The following is a 14,730-nucleotide window of genomic DNA, read 5'->3' on the forward strand; positions in this document are numbered from 1 at the left end:
TGGCAGCTCCGTATGCAAATTTAGTCGCCCCTCGGGAGCGCTGATTAGCTGTGGCGTTTGGGCGGGCGAGGCGCGCGAGAGGGCGGTGCCCCCGGGGCGGTCGTGAGGGAGTGGGAGCCGGCGCCATGTTGCGATCCCTGAGGCGGCGGTGGGACGGCTACAAGTACCGCTTCGTGCCCTGGCTGGCCCTCAACCTCCGCCGCAAGCGCAGGTGAGGCGGAGGGGCAGGTCCCGGGAGCCACCGGGTAACGAGGAGGGCAGCTCGGCGGGGAGCTCCACCCCCCCACCCCCCCCGGCTTTTTCTGCCCTCTGGCGGGCTGAGGTGGGTTTCCCGCCGGGTTTTTCCCCCTCCAGTAGCTCCTGGAGCTGAGACCCCGCTCCCCCCTTCTCGGGAGTGACCGGAGGCGGCGCAGGAGCCAACTCAGATGTTTCACGGGGAGGTGGCCGCTTTGACAAAGCGCTTCAGCCTTGTGCGTCGCTTCGATGAATACCTCGCTACTTTAAAATGGAATTTAACGTTAAAACTAGGTAGATGGGTTTTCCTTTTATTCGGTAAGATGTTTTTGCCCTCTTTTTAACGGTAAAGTAGTGCTTGAATTTAAATGAGTATGGCGTTGTTATAAGTAGCATAAATTAAAATCTTCTTAGCGTAATATTTGTCTTTGCCTCATTTAAAGTGTAATGAACTTTCGATATATATACACACACAAACACTTTGATAATCACATACATTTGATTTTTGTTGTGTTTGTCACTAAGAGCTCAGTGGGGTTTAACCTACTTGCTTTGCTGTAAATACACAGATGGTGGTTTTATAGTAGGACAGGTGTGAAAGAATATTCTTTAGAGTTTGGGTTTGTTTGAAGCGACAGTTCGTATAAGTTGCTGCTGTAAAATGGCTCTTACGTATTTTATTTAGGAAAAATGTAATCTCAATTTCTCTTTTCTTTACAGGACCCTCCGATATGTTCCCGAAAGCTCTCAAGACAAAATTATCTCTGATGAAGATGTCTTTGAAACACTACTGAAAATATTTAAAGCTCTCTTCATAAATGACTTAAGTAGACAAGCACATATTTTGGCCTTACTTCCAGAAATCAGATGTAAATATATGGAATTAGTGACTGTTGAGCAGAAGCAATCAGAAGTAAACCATCAGAGCCAACATGTATTCAGTCCGGAGGAAGTTCTGTTTAATACACTGGGGTTCAGTCTTACTCGAGACCGTAGTTCCCTGGTTTCTGCTGGGACTGGAGTCTTTGTTACCAAAGGTTTTGTACCAAAAGGGACGCTTGTATCTATGTATCCTGGTAATGGAATGTTCTTTTTTCTGATTAAGTTAGATATGATTTCTGACCATTTTATTATAGAATGCCAAAGTTATACACTAATTTTTATTCTACCAGTTTTATGCTCATCATTCCCTAACAAAATAACAGGTTATGGTGAATGAGAATATTTTTGTGTAAACTGACTGCAGTTCTTTTGGAAATAAGAAACAGAATATTTGGAAAGAGGGTATAATTTTGCTTACAAAAAAACCTTTCAGTACTCTGATTTTTCAGCTGCTAGAAAAGTTGTTTCAGATTCTTTACACACAAATGCATGGGAGCAATTTCAAGTAGACGAACTGAACAATTCTTTGGAGTTTCTTTTTTGGATAAGCATCTCTAAAATGAGGTTTTGAGATCTCCATATAGATGAGCTGACAACAGTATGAACTTTTTCAAAGCACAAAAATAACAGATTGGCGAATGAAAATAAAACCTTTATTTAGTGGAAGTTTCTTCCATAAAGCACGTTTGGAAAATCAGCGCTTCTCTGTTCCTCCTCCTCATTTCGTGGAACTGTATTTGCTTACATTTCTTAAAAAGATTTGTAATTCTGTCAGTAAGGCCAGGCTAGGACAGCTCTGCTGAAATGCTTTGGATTTGTTTGTGTTTCATCTGTCAACAGAATCATCCCCTGCATGCAGTGTGTAGCTTGTGCCAGCATTGCAGGATCGGGACCAGTCCAAGCACTGGGCAGCGGAGCATGTTCTGCCATCCCAGAGCAGGAGTGTCTGGCCATTACCGTTGACTGGTAAACTGACTAATTGCCAAATGACAATCGCAGGGAATGAGCCTGCCTTCTTGCAGCTCACTTCAGATTTCAGGCACATATTAAGCGTGAGTGTAGGCTCATTGAGGATCTTCTCTAGAAGCTCATCTAGCAATAAGAAGAGGATGAGCTGTTGAAATGCCTTCCTTTTCTGCTTTTCCTTTTCATAGAAGGAAACTGCAAGGCTGCTGGCTGGGCAAGGGACCCTGTGGAGAGAGCAGGTCAGCGCTCTCCTGCCTGTTGCAGTGAGTGCAGCCTGCCAGCAGAGCCTTCACCTAGCTCCTCGTGAGATTGCAACAAAGGATTCCTGCAGAGGGTTGCTGAAGATACAGCGGATGTGAGGGATGCAGGACTGCAATATCATGAAAAACTGCACAGCAGTCTGATGTCATTTTTCTGTGCTTAGAACTCGGGACAAGTTAAATCCTGCCCACAGATTTGGGAAATGGTCTGCTGAAATGATTTGCCTGTTCTTGCTTTGTCGTTTCCCCTCTCCTGTGCCAAGCAAAATCTCTGATCAGGGTGGCAGAGGGAGGTGTTTCAGGTTTTTTGCTGTCAGTGTGCTTTTCAAAGTATGATGACGCAGTAGTAACAAAACAATATCTTCAGCTGCACTTTCTTGGAACAAATGTCACTTGATGTTTCCTCTCAGAAGCAGGACATTTGGCTATGGTGGTTTATCTACCTCTCACTACTGGACACAGGCCTCCTCTTTAATGGTTCCCCTCAATGACTCCTCTCTTTGGAATATCTCATCTCGCGTAGATTTTTTTTTTTTTTTTTTGCATCCCACAAAGATGTATCTAAAAGCTTGCAGGTTTACAAGTGTTAATGTTAACTGAGAGAGTAGTTCTCTCCTACCCCCTTTGAGTTTCTGTGTGGAGGGGGCTGGATGATATTGTAACCCCATTCTGACAGTTAACTTAATTTCTCTGAAATAATCGTATCTGTCTTACAACAGGCACAGTATACAGAAAGCATGAGCCCATCTTTTTCCAGTCCCTTGGCAATCCCTTTATTTTTAGGTGCATAGATGGCATCCTTATTGATGGGAATGATAGAGGACTGTCAAGATCAGTGTACAGGTAAGCGGTCAAAAGAAATGGGGGATTGTCACTCCACTGATTTAAAACAGTGGTACTAACAGTCTCAGTTCCCTGTTGTCTTACCATAAATTGAATTATATTTGAATATCGTCCACCTATGTGTATCTCATAATGCAAACAACACAAAGTAAGAGGTGCTGGATGTGATCTGTTACGTACTTTTGTCTTCATCTGTAATGCTGTTGAGATGCGTTTTGATATACAGAGACTGTTTCCTGTAAAGCTACATCGTGCTCCAGTTTTAATAGGAACAGGATGTAGCATGACATTTTTAAATGCTCCTGAGCTGTTACTCAAATCTGCTTAATGGATAAAAAAATAATAAATAAAAGCCTTTATATGGGCTTGCTGATACAAAAAGGATAAATCTGGTAACTTCAGCTCTGGTCTACAGATGGGCAGGACTTAAGAAGGGAGCAATAACAATAATAACAATAATAATATCTCACGTTGGGAGGGACCCATAAGGATCATCAAGTCCAACTGCATCCTCCCCACAGGACTACCTAAAACTAAACGATACGGCTTAGAGCATCATCCAGACACTCCTTGAACGCTGACTGGCTTGGTGCCCTAGTGAGCCTGTTACAGGGACCAGCCACCCTCTCACTGAAAAACCTTTTCCTAATGACCAACCTGAACTTCAAGTGATGCAGCTAGCCTGGACTGTTTTAGCTTACCTTAAAATATAATCTGTAGCAATTTGTGTTTAAATATGACACAAAGAGAAGATAAAACTAATAACAAGCAGAACAATCTAAAATAATACACAGTCTGAATGCTAATACCTACTAATACCAGATTTTAATTCTGGGAGTGAGTTTGAGGTTGATACTAAGGAGCCATCACATCTTTAGAGATGAGCGAGATGTGAGGACGTTTCTGTCATGGTAACGTTTGATGTTGGTTTCTAGAATTGTACATGGTGGTTGTACAGATTCTGAAAGACACCACACACTAGTGGGTGGTTTAAATCTACTCCTTAAAGTTCATCAAGGTGTTGGTCTGCGCACATGCCCCCCAGTCCGCACCTCAGTGTTATCCTGTCTCCCAGGTGGGCTGGGCAGCTGTAACGTTACCCAGCAACTGTGGCCATTCCTACAGGAGGAATTACAGGTAATCTGTTAAGGGAAGGAGCAGTGATTCACATTAACGCTGCCGGTCATTTCAGGTCTTGCAGCAGGAGAGATCAACTTGGCCCATTTCAAATGAGTGATGAGAGCTGGCTCACATCTGCCCTGCAAAACCCATTGGCAGTGGGACAGTATGTCAACAACTGCTCACATGGTAAGTTGCCAGGTAAATTTTCCAGGCTTGCGTTTGTCATTGTGGATATAAAATATTTTGGGGGTGACAGAGAGAGTCAGATACCAATGTTGGAGGGCAATAGTGCTGGTTAAGACAATGTAAGTACTTACGGGATAAAGAGTTTCTGAGACCTTTTGTGGCAGCTGGGTTTTAGAATTCTTCAGTGCAGCAATGCTTCAAATATCCTTGTGCTTTTCTCACTCTCGCAGATTCCCCAGTCTCCTTCCTTTTATGTAGAATGAAAGGCATACATCCCAAAACGTGAAATGGTGGGAAAGGATGTCTGGCAAAGCACTGCTGGGCTAAGGCAGTTCAGAGAGTTGCAGATTAAGTTCTGCAGTATGGTTCCAGCAGTCTTCATGAGAAAACCATACGCACAGTGACACGTGCAGTAAGAGTGTGTCACTGCTCAGTTAGGAGTATAATGCTTTTTTAAAATTCCTTAATTTTATGCACAAAATGTGAGACACTGTTGGTATGATCTAGCTGTTGGACATGAAGAGGGGAACTTCATTTATTCTGTTTTAGACAGCATGTGTTTGTCTTAAGGTTTGGGGAATAACTAACTCATGGGAATGGAGATACAGAAAGATCAGTTGCTACCATACCTAGCTTCTAAGTGGCTTTTGGAGCCTGCATTACACTAAAGACACTGCCTCCAAGCAGCATCCAGAAAGGTTGCTGGAGTGGCAAACCAAGTATTTACTGGCACGGAGACAAAGGTCTGTGCCGTGAAACTGTTTCTTCCAGGTCCCATGTGCATGTAAATAAAATTCCCTTTTTCCTGATGGGCAGATGGTGATTTTCTTCCTGGCTGTATTTATGACATATTTTGCCACCAGGAAAAGTTTTTTCAAATTTTTTATTTTAACTGTAAAAGCAAATGCTGTATATTAACAACATTTAGCCATGCTGTAAGCTGCCCCTGGCACTGTGCAAGTTATGCCCCTTCATACATGTGTTGATAATTGGGTCATCCTGTTTAATGCAGCGAGAATGAATTAAAGGTCCTATAGTTGGTTGTGTATCTCGTGTAAATTCAAAATACGGCTTCAGAGGAGTGTAGCAGCTCCCAACAGAGGCATGGTTTTCAGGCTTGATGAAGCATCTGGTACTGAAGCAGCAGCTCATTTCATATTTTTACACATATCTAAGGCCTACGTAAGATTTTCTCAGTATCATAGAGACTTTTTTTTTCCCCCTTATTTCTAGAAAAAGCAGCCAACGTGTGTTACCAGGAGTTTGATGTGCCGGAATATTTTCCAGTAGAACTGAAACAGTATCTTCCAAACATCGTCTACAGCCATGAGATAGACAGGTTAGCAGTGAATCAAAGACCTCCTAGATTTGTATGATACAAAGCATACTGTATAGACCTCCTAGATTTGTACAATACAAAGCATACTGTGTGTATAAAAAAGACAAATATGGCTGAAGAATACTATTAGTTCATATGACAATGAGTTGCACAAAAGCATGCACGTCTATGGAAGAGTTAGCTCTCTGAATAGAATGATTTCAAGTGGTTTACAAGACTATTTCTTTTTGTTCCTGTTTCCACATCTTCACAAGTGAGATCAGCGTATAGCTCTGAAGACAGTTTGATAAGCAGTGTTAACACCAACGTGTGATTCTTCTGAATCCCATAAAGCACTAGCTGTATTTGCTTGGATTACAGTACTGAGGTTTTTAATATGTATTTCAAATGTAGTTAGCAACCCTTAACCAGTTAAAGCCCTTATGAGGTAGTTGAGATTTAGGCTTCTTACTGTCCTGTTCTCCATGTCTTCTGCTTATGTGAGGAATAAGCAGATGAATTTGCAAGGAAGAAACCTAAAATTATTTTGTATTGAGACAAGTGAAACACTATGTAGTATAAAAGCACGTGACTTTTAGTTACACTACACAATTACAACATCCTCACTGTGACCTGACAATCCACCTCTTTTACAAATTAAAACACTTGGAAACCTTTCTCAGATTTTCGTTTGGAAATGTGGGAAAAATGACAATTAGATGAATATGTACCAGGAACAATATGGGCAACAAGAACAGACAGTATGTCTGGCAGTGAGTGTCCTGTACTGTGATGCAGTGGAGAATAACTTTGAAGCTGTGAGAAAGTAAGATATAATGTTGGTACTGAATTTAACACGCCAGAGAAACTTGTGTCTCTGGACCAGTTGCTACCTTCAGGAACTAAATAATCCTTTTCATTTAGAGGATATATAAGGATTTTAGGGCAGATAATCTGGACTTCTAATGTAATTCTAGAGCTTTTTTAAAACTGAAATTTGACTGAAGAAAGTTACGACACATACTGGAAAAATGACTTTTCTGATTAAACTTAGACTTTGTTGAGGCAAGGTTAAAGACGCATTTGTAATCTGCAGGTAAGTAAATAAATGATAATAAGAGAAGCAGCGAGATTGAATTTGCAGGAAGTCTGGATGCTGTACTTGAAGTGTGAAAGCACAATGAGCAGAACTAAGCTACGGGACGATTTCAGGAAGGGGGAATTTTTGCTCTTTTCCTTGGAATCTGTCCAAGAAAATGCAGTCATTAGTCATCAGTTCTCCCAGTGTACAGCCGCTAGATGAGATCCCATCTGCTTCTAGCTTCTTGTTTTGATACTGATATTTACGGTGCTGAGAACATAGGTAATCTGGTTTCTGTCTTGTAAAGGAGTTCTTAGTACTTGTTTACATTTTTGTGTTTTTTTGATTTGTTTCAAAATAGCCTCACACTAAATTTCTTAGTAGTGGGTTGATGATGTTTTTTGCTTTCACATTCATCAGCATCAGAAGAAGGTGCGCTCCTTCCTAGAGTAGATACTTCAGCTTTAGGGCATGGTCATTTACTTAAAGGAAGTTTAGCAGGGTGGGTTCCTAAAATCTCTGTGTAAGAAAACTGCAAGCCACTGATTTCAGATAGGGTTTATGGAGAATTCACCCATCATCATAGGTTGCAGCAGGTCTCTGGTGCAGTTCAGATGTTTAGCTAGAGTGGGTTTAGCCAGATAGCACTTGTGGGTAAGCATGTCTAAAGGAATGATTTTTGCTCCATGAACTTTGCTGTAGCTTCTCCTCCTGTCTCTGGCTTTTTCTCTGTCTTGACTAATTCTTTTTATTTCTGAATAGTTGTGTGATTGGAAACATTATTTGCATACTCACATAGGCTGTGCTGGTTTTGGTAATTATGTTCGTTTTGCTTATATTTGCTGTCTGTATTTCAGTGTTGTTTTTCCAGGCTCCTTGGCCTGCATTATGTGTGTTACTCCGAAAAGTAATCTAGACAGAGCCATTGTTTTAGTGCCATGCCATGAAGAATTAAAAAAAAATTAAAAGGGAAATATAATTGTTCACTTCTACATGTTTTGCATTTCCTTTTTTTACAGCCACCTGAGGTGTGTAGTGCTTGTCACTCTCAGAGACATCAAGCAAGGAGAAGAACTTTTTTCTAATTACTACACTGTTGTCAACTGAGTGAATAGACTCAAGACTGAAGAAATCTGTGTCATTAAAATGGTTACTGCATGTGTATGTCAAGCTTCGTGAGCATTTTTACATAATGGAGGGCTGTAGCTGTACCATTTAGAAAGCAAGCTGCAGGCTTGTGTTTCCCTGACAGCACTTCACACTTGATGCAGAGGTGAACGTTTAACTGTTTACATCGTTAGGTTCTCAGCTGTCTGCTGGTGTTGATATTGTTGCTTATTGTTGCTCAGCTGCCCATACAGTAGCTCACAAAATAAAATACTAAGTTTTGGACTTGTCGTTTAATCTTGTAGTTTGCACAGTTGTCTGTAACTGTGGCTCAGTTTTAATATTTTGCCATTTCATTTCTCATGCTTACAATGGACACCATTTGTAAAAAGACTTCCCTCTTGTGACGTATTCCTCAGAGAATCCTCATAGTTCATGGTAATTACTAGTTCTCGTTCTGGTTTTCTTGGAGTTGGTCCCTTCGGTACCTGTTTCCTTTTAGAAAGTATTCCAGTGTAGCCAGTTGTCCATATCTTTTGTGAAGCCAGTTTTGGAACAGTGCTAATATGCACTTCAGATATGCCTGCATGGTGCGCTGTCATCAAGAGGCCAGCTTGAGCCACTGGCTTTAGTTGTGCCTGCCTTGGGGTAGGAGGAAAGGCGGGATGTATCTTGAAGCCCTGTCTAGTCCTAGTTTCAGTGGTTCAGTGAAAGTTTCCTGGCATGTGGCAACTTTCATAGCTTTTATTCTCCGAGAGAGAGAACTTCATGTTGCGCATAGCTGGAGGAAATAGTGCCAACCAAGTGTGCTGTGTATTTTTTTTTTAATGAGTTACTGGCATAAACAGAGCCAGCCCTTCCCACATTAATTCTTCCTGTCTGCAAACGACCTTCAGAAAGTAGACAAGAGACAGCTTGTCAGTCTTCGGGTCTGGGTAAACAACTTGGGAAAGAAAAATATCCCAGTATTTACTGCAAAAGTCCAAGCAAGCCTCCTGATGAATTTGTGGAGGAATGGAAAATGGTGTGCTCTAACAAAGCTGGTAGTGATTGGGGCAGCCAGGGTGCCTTGCTTAGCAGCAGAAGCAGCTCGTCTTCTTTCAGAGTGCAAAGCTTTTTGGTGTCTGTGTTACTTGGTCTCCTTCCAAGCCTCAACCTTGTCTTTCATATTCATCTGGAACTTCTCCTCAGCCAGAGAAGGCTGGCTTTTTCAGGAAGATTTAAATAGCAGAGTTATGAGGTAGTGCCATGTGGCTCAGCATGGGTTGTACAAGTTTTATGAAGATGCTGGGGCAACTTCTAAGTGACAGTCCTTGTGTCTTCACTGTGTGGTAACAGCAGAGCAGGTAGTGATCTCCAGTCTGCTGAAGAGTACCCTTGTCCACCACCTCCTGAACCGGGCCTCCTCCCCAGCTCTCTCTGGGAGGAGGTTATTGGGCATCTCTTGATCTCCAAAGAGGAGGCTGGTTGTCGGCGTGCCTGCAGCATTGCTTAGCTCAGCAGGTTGGCGTTTGTGGGCAGGTGAGGAATACTAGTCTCTGCACGCCAGGAAAGGCAGGTGCTCTCCAGGCAAAGATACTGTCATACAAGGGCATAGATTACTCCAGCTATTTCATTCTACACCTGTTAATACTTTATAAATGACCAGATTTGACAGTATACTCCTGTCTGATGACTGCGGACCTCAAGTTTACAACTTATTTATTGAGAACGGCTTGCTTTACTGCACTGGCTGCCTGCTGGATGTGAAAGTTGTGTGGTAGCGGAGGGTCGCCGTGCCGAAGTGTGGGTTACTGGTGCTAAGGGGGCACATGGGACTGGATTCTACTTGCTGGAATATGGAAACCTGACAGCCTGCTTCAGGGACTGCTCATAAGTGAGGGAAAGCAAGACCTGGCCTGCAACTGGCAGAAACAGCAATTGAATTCTGTCTGCTGGTGGCTACAGAAAGGCAAAAAGTGTCAGGAGGAGGAGGAGGTGCAGTCTGGTGGTACTTCTGAGCAGGAAGCAGCACAACATAGGGACGGCAGGAGAGAGGAAGATGAAAGAGTAGAAATAACGGTCCAGTAAAGTGCTACAGCCTGTGAAAGGGCTTCAGGTATGTCAGAGTCTTCCTTCTCATCTTTAGATTCCTATCTCTTCATTAAAAGTGAAAGTCATTCTAGTTCCCTGTGTGCCCGTTCATTACCACCAACCCCACAGTGCCAGTGCCTGGGAGAGAGGAGGAGGCACTTCAAATGTAAGGTGCAATCCAATAATAACCCAGTAAAATTCTTTATGCAGCCTGTTTATGGCTTGTTAATAATAAATTATTCGTTACAGTAAATACAATCTCTTTCTTGAAAGATGCTTTGCCTGGATTATTTTCTTTGGAATTCCCTAAAACTAGGGACTTGGCTAACTCTACCTCTGTATGCCTGTACACTTAGTGGTAGAAGAAGGAAAATCAAACTAAAATTTAAGGTAGTTTCAAGTACTGACAGGCCAGATCCACAAAGTCCTTCTCCCAGATGCAAGCCCATGGTCTGCATGTGTTAAAATACTGTACTAATTACAGAGAGGATTTGTATGTTTAAATCTGTTGCCAGCTGTGATGTGCTGGCTGGGATCCTTGGTGAGGATCACCAGTGGTATTGTGCCTGGCTTTGCCTGCAGTAGCCCCTGCAGCACTCTGCTCTGCACGGGTGGCTAGCAGGGCTGGTGACACCCCCTGTTTTGGCTACTGCTGAGCAATGCTCGCATGGCGACAGGGTCATCTCTCAAACCCCCTCACCACCAAGTCCAGTAGGCTGGGGGTGGGCAAGAGGTTATGAGGGGACACAGCCAGGACAGCTGTCCCAAGCTGAGCAAAGAGATATTGCATACAGAATGACATCATGCTCACCTATAAAAGCTAAGGGAAAGGAGGAGGGGAGGGGTCATTCGTTATTAAGCCATTTGTCTTCTGGACCATCCACTATGCGTACTGAGGCCCTGCCTCCCAGGCAGTGGTTGGACATCGCCTGCTGATGGGAAGTGGGCAATACGTATTCACTTTTCCTTTGCTTCTGTGCAGCCTTTGCATTTTTAAACTGCCTTTATCGTGCCCCACAAGTTCTTTTTCATCTTCCTTTCTCCCCCTGGTCCTGCTGAGGAGGCGAGTGATAGAGTATCTGGGCTCTATCACACCACGCCAACATAAGAAGAAAACCAGGAGTGCAGGGGGAAAGTGGAAAGGTTTGCCACTGCACAGAGAGTTTTAGGCTTATTTTTCCTGGATTTGTCTGAACTCCTTACCCCTCTGGTAAATGTCATAGAACAGAATCATGGAATAGTTGGGGTTGGAAGGGACCATAAAGATCATCTCGTTCCAACCCCCTGCCATGGGCAGGGACACCTCCCACTAGACCAGGCTGCTCAAAGCCCCATCCAGCCTGGCCTTGAACACTTCCAGGAATGGGGCAGCCACAACTTCCCCGGGCAACCTGTTCCAGTGCCTCACCACCCTCACAGTAAAGAATTTCTTCCTGATATCCAATTTAAATCTCCCCTCTTTCAGTTTAAAACCGTTACCCCTCATCCTATTGCTACACTCCCTGCTAAAGAGTCCCTCTTCATCTCTCCTGTAGGCCCCCTTCTGGTGCTGGAAGGCCACTATAAGGTCTCCCTGGAGCCTTCTCTTTCCCAGGCTGAACAACCCCAACTCTCTCAGCCTGTCCTCATAGCAGAGGTGCTCCGGCAAATGAGTTTGTCAGGCACTGAAATAAACATAGCCCGTGAAACTACTGAAGGGTATGCGTGTGTGTATATATATTCATATATGTGTGTATATATATACACATTCATATATGTTACAATACGTTTGGTTTTTTTTTTGTTTTTGTTTGTTTGTTTGTTTTTTCGTGTGTGTATGGTTGGACTCGATGATCTCAAAGGTCCTTTCCAACCATGAAGATTTTATGATTCTAACAGGTTGCCCAGGGAAGCAGTGGGGTTGTCATCCCTGGAGGTATTTAAGAGATTGGTAGACATGGTGCTTAGGGACATGGTTTCGTGTTGTTTTTGTCGGTGTTAGGTTGATGGTTGGACTCAATGACCTGAAAGGTCCCCTCCAACCTAGACGATTCCATGATTCTGTGATTATGTATATATATATACACACACAGAGGTGTGTTTCTATACAAATATACATATACCTAAGTGGGACTGGGGTAGAGGCAACAGTTCCCCAGGAGACTCCCATGGCACTCAGTAGGAGGAGAGGGGGAAAGATGTGAGCGTGGTGAATGATGCTGCTCATCTGTCCCTCCTCCCCTGCTCTCCAAGCCACCATTCCTTCCTGGCCGCTGCTCATCAGCCCCCACTGTGAGCTGATCTGACTCGCTAAACATGGTGACACCACCACAAACCCCAGGCTCTCGCTTGTTTTGTTGTCTGCAATTGCAGGGAGCTGCAGCAGCTCAAGAGAGGGGACAGAGCCAGTGGGAAGCCTTTATGGTGGCTGCCTGTTTCTAATTTGACTCATTGGATCTTATGAAGCCATGCTTTAAGAGGCACTTTTTTTTTTAGTTTTTGCATATAAAGGTGATGCTGTACTTACCCAGCAGCTCCTCATTGCCTGCTGTAGCTGCGTGCTCCTTCTTCCCTGTGCTAGTTCTGGAGCTCACCTGGCAACATGGAAAGACGAGTCAATAACTCTTCTGCAGAGATAACGGACTGTGTGAAGTCCGTCTGGGGAGCAGACAGAGGTGTCCCAGCACCGAGGCAAAGGAGTGGGCGGGGACAAGCAGGCACACCTCAAGCAGGGGGAGGCCCTCGGAGGCAGCAGGAGAGCATGTTTCTGCTGAGGCACCCTGGCCTCCTCCCGTACCGCAGGGCCAAGATTTGCTGGGAGCGCTAAACTCCCCACAGAAGGGGAAGAGAAAGCCAAGAACTAGTAAAAAGTGCTTTAGCAAACTGATCACTGGGGTTTATGCTTCTAGTCTTTGCTGCCTGGTATTTTGTGGACAAAACGAGGACTTAGGCACCAGGTAGCCAAGCACCGTAAGGACTTCAGGGGCTGCTTATCTTTTTAGTAGCAGAAGTGTCCTGAGATTAGTTTAATGGAAATGGAAGTAAGGAACTACTGAGTTGGGGGCAGAGGTTTACCTTATACATACGTGTACTAATTAAAACCATTTTTAACACTCCAGCATTGTAAGGCTAACAGTTGCATCAAAACAAGAAAGGATTAGATGCGGTCGGTCATTATGATTTAGTCTAACAACATTAACCACTAGAAAAAGGGAGGTGCAGCCTGCCACCACAGTTCTGGAGAAGTATTTTGTTTTGCACCTTGTATCAACCATCATTACAAAGACACTTACCTTGCATCTCTTCTTCATCAGAGGAAGTGTGGGTTGAGCAACACAGGACTAATTTCTCTTCTAATGCATGGAAAACTCCACTTTTGGGAGAACTCTGAATTTGTCTGAATTTGTGCAAATATTTACTTTGTAGCCAGCTATGGTATACGGGTTTCAAGGTCTCAGTGCTTTCGAGCCTTGCCAGGTACAGGGATGAGGAGGAGCAAGACCTGGGCACTTGACCCAAGTGGCCAACAGGACTATTTCACACCATGATCCTCACATTCAATATAAATTAGAAAGTTTGCTGAGAGTTTTTCTGTCTCCCTTGATGGCAGCGGTCCAGAGAGCTCCTTGCCCTGATGCCGGACCCCTGAGCCCTTCCCTTCCTCCCAAAGTTGCAGCACCTGCCGTGTCCCACATTTGCTGTCCGTTGCAGGGAGCGCACAGCTTCTACTGATAGAATGGGCTGAGTATCGTTCTTGTATATCTTATATTAGTATCAGTAGCAATACTGTTTTTTTATTATTATTGTTAATTATTTAGTCTTATCCTATTAAATCTGTTTATATTTCAGCCCTCATGTTTCCTTGTTTTCCCCAGTTCCCCTTCTGGGATGGGGAGGGGTCATCAGGTGATAGAGTAATTGTCTAAATGACGACAAACTGTTACGGGTTTTCTGAAACACTAATAGGAAGCAAAGCTCATTACATTGCTTGGCAAATTGAAACTTTTGCTGTTCAGAATTACATCAGCTTGTACTCCTATCTAATTAAAAAATAACTAATTATTTCCTTACCCGAAGCTTTATTGTGCCAGCCATTGGAAAAACAAGCACGCTGCGCCTAGGAAGGCACAGCACCAACTAACTCTGGCCTTTGACGGAATTGGTGTGTTTGTTAAGATCTTAGAAGTAATGCAGTGCTTTTCAGGGTCCAAGAGTAGCGTTCGTTTTCTTGAGGGAAAGGCAAACCAAGACAAAAAGCATTTCAAATAGTTTTAACTTCAGCATTAAGGCCTAAGCCGAGTAGAATTTTTGTAATCTACCTTGACATGGATTTAAGGCTTTGGGCGAGGCTTCTTACATCAGAGAACAGGAGCGCGTTCCCCACAGCTTACAGTGCAGTTTGAATGCTGGGTTATACTGCAATGCGTTACTCTGAAGCAACGTTTAAGGCCCATCTAAGATTTTGCTATATTTATTTAAGCCATAATGGTTTAATGTTTGAGGGAAATCCTTACTTCCTATTTTACCGTCATCGCTGCATTTTTCACTCTCCTCTATTAGGCAGCGTGCACTTTAGTGGTACCCGGAGTTCTTAAAACATCTTCAGAGTTACTGCTAAATATTTCTGAAAATGAAATAGCAAACATAGTGCAGATGCATGAAAAGCTTTACAAGTAAAG

The 14,730-nt window shown here is 43.4% G+C and overlaps 1 protein-coding gene across 5 annotated transcripts; it reads left to right on the forward strand.

Annotated features, from left to right (window-relative positions):
* The first annotated feature begins 65 nt into the window (after positions 1–65).
* Positions 66–8,284, forward strand: SETD9 (SET domain containing 9). 5 transcript variants are annotated; one of them, XM_074570466.1, is made up of 7 exons: positions 94–211; positions 355–552; positions 955–1,310; positions 3,062–3,185; positions 4,378–4,493; positions 5,727–5,832; positions 7,912–8,284. In XM_074570466.1, the coding sequence occupies exons 2-7, from the start codon at positions 533–535 to the stop codon at positions 7,997–7,999; spliced, it is 810 nt and encodes a 269-aa protein (XP_074426567.1). In that variant the 5' UTR covers positions 94–211; positions 355–532; the 3' UTR covers positions 8,000–8,284. The 5 variants fall into 5 exon arrangements, with proteins under 5 accessions (XP_074426565.1, XP_074426568.1, XP_074426567.1 ...); XM_074570465.1 differs by having other exon boundaries at positions 96–211; positions 355–528; XM_074570464.1 differs by lacking the exon at positions 355–552 and having other exon boundaries at positions 66–211.
* Positions 8,285–14,730: the final 6,446 nt, after the last annotated feature.

Source organism: Larus michahellis, chromosome Z, assembly GCF_964199755.1.
Source record: "Larus michahellis chromosome Z, bLarMic1.1, whole genome shotgun sequence".
NCBI lineage: Eukaryota > Metazoa > Chordata > Aves > Charadriiformes > Laridae > Larus > Larus michahellis.

Bases quoted from the DNA above. Each gene is read 5' to 3' on its own strand.
- SETD9 (XM_074570464.1), top strand. From the start codon at position 126: ATGTTGCGATCCCTGAGGCGGCGGTGGGACGGCTACAAGTACCGCTTC. The intron at 212-954 runs GTGAGGCGGAGG...TTTTCTTTACAG, and splicing joins AACCTCCGCCGCAAGCGCAG to GACCCTCCGATATGTTCCCG. The intron at 5,833-7,911 runs GTTAGCAGTGAA...CTTTTTTTACAG, and splicing joins TACAGCCATGAGATAGACAG to CCACCTGAGGTGTGTAGTGC.